General features: G+C 38.9%; 1 protein-coding gene across 2 annotated transcripts in view; it reads right to left on the reverse strand.

The window, feature by feature from the left end:
* Nucleotides 1-213: 213 nt before the first annotated feature.
* ADGRB3 (adhesion G protein-coupled receptor B3) overlaps nt 214-4,405 on the reverse strand; it is an 800,758-nt gene continuing 796,566 nt past the window's right edge. The window contains exon 32 of one of the 2 annotated variants that reach the window (XM_007467820.1): nt 214-1,020. In XM_007467820.1, coding sequence (XP_007467882.1) covers nt 832-1,020 — 189 coding nt within the window. In that variant the 3' untranslated portion in view covers nt 214-831. The remainder of the gene's footprint in view (nt 1,021-4,405) is intronic. The other variant, XM_007467821.1, reaches the window with a different exon arrangement.

The raw sequence follows: 4,405 nt of genomic DNA on the forward strand, positions 1-4,405 counted from the left end.
TACATGGTACATTGCTCCAAAGGGTGTGTGAGTAGAAAATACAGAAGCACTATACAGACCTACTATTACATTGGAGAAATCATTAGCCTCAAAGGAGTAATAACGGTATGCTATTAAAACCATGAATACATTTTCAGTATCTGTAGTGAAACAAAACTTTATAAATATGTAAATTTCCGTTCAGCAAATCCAAAATAAAATGCACTAAAAAACTGATATGTAGACAAAAGTTTATTTACACCATACAACATTTTAAATATTTTATACACAGCTGCAGCAGAGAAAGCTACTCAGAGCTTTCTAGAGAAAACTGCAATAATAAAGATGTGAAATATATTATTCATATAAAAGTGAGATTATTACTTTATTGCATTTAAAGCAATGAAGAATGTAGCTCAACAAACATTCATTTAATGACAAAAACTTTGCTTTTATATTATAAAGTAAAAAGTGTAGTAATGGCCAAACAGACTGTTATAAACTTTAAAAACTGCATAAATATATACATTGTGCTTCATGGTGAAGTTTTTTGAAAACTAAACCATATGAAGCGGTTACAACATGAATCGTTGCTTGAGGTTTATCTATAAAGTTTACCCTACAAATCCATTCCACGGGTACTTACAACACAGGGTGGTCAGGACTGTACACCTGGGCTTCTCTCCATTCGCCTGACTAGGGAGAAGTTACCAAAGCAGACACCACTGACATTTGGCATGTGGAGGTGCTGACATGAGAGAGTCACACTGTCCGGATAGAAATGTCAGGCTTCCCAAGTCTTAAGTGTCAGTGCAATACATTTTGTCTCCACCTCAGTCCATTTTGATTTTGTTAAACTTCTGTTTGAAAGTCCCCCTCCTGCACATCCAGAGGCAAATTCAGACATTTCTCCCACTCTGCTGGCCTCAGTTCCAAGGTGTCCTTTGCCTCTGTATCTAAGACATTGATTGTGGTGTAATGTTGGTATTCACTGGGGTTTTTGAAAGTGTCCCATGGACTCTTGTTTGGTGCTGGGTTTTCCTGTCGAGAAGAGAGGGGAAGAGAGTCAATTATTTGATGGCTAGGATTGCTGCTTGTTGAAATTTCCAGGAACAGAGCCTGTTCCTAAGCTTAATCCAGTTTATGTGATTCAGAGATGATTTGAAATTGTGGCCAGCTGCAGGAAATGGTTTTGATTTCAGTTTTCTTTCATTGAACAAATTGATGAACACCTTTTTTGAGTTACCCTAAAATTTTCCAGCAATCAAAAGAAGTGAATAGTATTATAGAAGGCAAGGTAGATGACGTTTTGTTTTGGGGCATCTTGTGAAGTGTCAGGATGGCTATATGTTCAGGTAGGAAGGAGCGTTAAGTTACTGCTAAGGTTAAATGTAGAAAATTTAAGTAATTTGTCAGAATCTTTGGAGGGATAAAAAAAATTGAGGATATGTCATAGGGCATGTTACACAACATTAAAAACTGTAAACCCAAACTAGCCATATTTCATAAAATGAAATTTTAGATCACTGTCTTTGTTTAGTTTTTCTGCAAGAAATTATCCTTTTTAGAATATGAAAATGCTGCTATGTGTAATCTATTTTTTTATCTGATGTATATTCCCCACAATTTTCTATATACTTGGGTAGCGCACTAGCACAAATCCTTTCAAAGAGCACACCATTTTGGGGAAACATATCCAGCAAAATAAGCATTAAAAAAAAATGTCTACAAGTCATTTCTTCTTAAGTTTCACAGTCCACACCCTCTAATTACTTAAGATTTAAGATCTGCCTAATTATGACACCACCGAGACCTTCCATGTTATAGGTGCTCGATGACTGCATGAGCAGACATCATATGTGGTTTTTATAGTCTGGTATTTGCTGAAAGTTAGCAGGCAGTAAAATTTCTCTATTTTAAAGAAGTATGATTTAAAGATTTCTGTAAAATGAAGGGCTTTGAATAGGATACACTAAGCTGAATAACATCAAAGAACAAGAAGTAAATCATGACTGAAATCTCCTTAGAAAAAACTTAAGCTAAAACAACTATGGTTGTTAAATGCGTCCTTTACTCCCTCTCCCTTCCCCCCCACTCATCCCCCCACAAATTCTGGCCTTCAACTGACTACAATCAATTAGCAGGGGGAACATAAAACAGGTATTTGAATAATTATTTGGATTCCATTCAGTATATTAAAAATCATTTTCTGGTTGGGATAGGCCAAAGAGGCAACTTACAGAAATACTTATAACTAGAAATTACGTTATTAAAATTCTCAATACATTAGATGTTTTCAGCACTTATTAGCCTTAATCATGAGGACACACAAGAAAAAAATAGCTAATAGGTAAAGATTTAATAAAAAGTTAACTTTGGGGATATGTACAGTTGATTAATTCTGATTTAGTCTAATACCTTAAAGTCTCATGAACTATATAGTCTTATAACTCACCCCTTCTCTCTCTCTCCCTTTTTTCTTTCCCTGTCTCCTTCCTTGGTTCCCTTCAACCTGTGTTTATTTATCAGCTGCTCTGTGCTGGCATCATATTAGGTGCTAGGGAGAGTAAGGTGATAAATCACTTGGTGAAAAGCACATGGTCCACCAGCGAGCATAGATTTAAAGCCCAATACACACAGGACCAAATTCCAGTTACTCCATTCCATATGAATGTGACCTTGAACAATTTACACCATTTCTCTGAATCTCAACTTTACTATTTGCAAAAGAGAGATATGCTTTGTCTTTTGGGCCAAAGGAGTTGGCCAAAGGTGCAGCTCATTACCTACTTTGTGGGGCTGCAAAGATAAAAAACGTGGAGGGGCTTAGTATGATGCCTGATTTTAATAAATGCTCACTAGATAGTAATCATACATATCATAAAGGTGTCTACAGTTAAATGAAGGTATAAAATATACAGTTATATCCACATCTACGATCCGGAAAAAATGCTGAGGGAGTTTGGAGGGTGGAAATACAGCTTCCCTTTGTGGAGCACAGAGAAGTTTCTGAGAAAAGTGATATTAAGGCTGGCATAGAAGAATGGGCTTTGTCATGAAGGCATATGTGTGGTTGGAGGTCGAGTGGCTGGAAAGGCACGTGTACCAAGAAGTACAAATCCAGAGACCGTGGAGACAGGACATCTCAGGACAGTGCCAATTCATTTTATCTGGAGTGAAAAAGAATATCAGAAAGAAACAGGCAAATGTGAACTGAAAGCCAGATCATAAGGGGCTTCGCCTGCCAGGCTACTTCCCAATTTGGAATTTATTTTGTAGGCAATGAAGAATGGTTGGACCTTAGAGGGCACTACAGGAACCTGAGCCATCAGTCATCAATGGAAAGCCATGGGGTGGATTTATCCATCTTGGAGGAGGGCTGTCTCAAGAAGCTTTCTGGGAATCCTAGGTTTGACAGAAAGCTGAATTAGTTCAATCCTAAAAGCATTCAAGATATGTAAAGTGTTAGTTCACTGGCTTTAAAAATAAAGGTTTCATTATGTTTGGAAGAAGTGTGATTTTCCTTTTATATTTTAAAGATCAAGCACCATGGATACAGGAACTACAAAGGGCCCATTTTAAACACTGTCAAGATGTCTAGATTCTAATTAATTTCAAAGAGTGTTATTGCCAGTACGGGACTGATCGAATTTCTGAGAGCTTCTATTAGTGGGTAATAAATTAGTTAATGTGGTTCATCTCCTCTGGCATCCCATAGTACTCCCTGCTGAGCCGTGGTTCTCACCACTGTTCCCAAGTGTGTGGACACCCTTGAGTGGAGAAGAACCGCCACCCCCAGCAATCAGGGTGGGAACAGGACCCCCAGGGAGTGAGGGGGCTGGAAGTCAGGGGGTGGTGCCCACAGGGCCACCCATCTTCCTCTGTGCTTGGGGTGGATGGATTCTCGTGTGGAAAGTGTAAACTGTTCAATGGTCCAAAGAACGATCAACCTTGGAACAGCCCGTGGGGATCACTGAATTCCACAGGGAGAGCCACCCAGGCCAGGAAAGCTTTCAGTGGAGGCCTAAATCCTGATATAAAATTCAATGAGAGTTGGTAAAAGTTCCTGATTTGATGTAACTGTTTTACATTGGTTGGTTTGCTTTTTGAGCTCAAGTATAGAACAGAGGTGATGTACTGAAACTGAAGCATGTGTGATAAAGGCCTAATAAATTATAAACTCAGTATAAGCCAACATGTGTGAGGCTTCCAGAAATGTGAATATGGTCTTAGGCTGTATAAATAGAGAAGATTAATGGAATATGAGAATTCAGAGCCACCGGAAACATGGCCTGGGCTGCCTGCGTGTTTCCCGCAGTTCCCAGCCGGGGTTGAGGGTCGGGCAGACTTATACGTCCCTCCTGCCTCCATCCTTTCCTCTTTCCCTCCTTCCCTTCAACTTTTCTTACCTCTCTCTCTTCCTTCT

This window comes from Lipotes vexillifer, unplaced genomic scaffold, assembly GCF_000442215.2.
Source record: "Lipotes vexillifer unplaced genomic scaffold, Lipotes_vexillifer_v1.1 scaffold133, whole genome shotgun sequence".
In the NCBI taxonomy this organism is placed as follows: domain Eukaryota; kingdom Metazoa; phylum Chordata; class Mammalia; order Artiodactyla; family Lipotidae; genus Lipotes; species Lipotes vexillifer.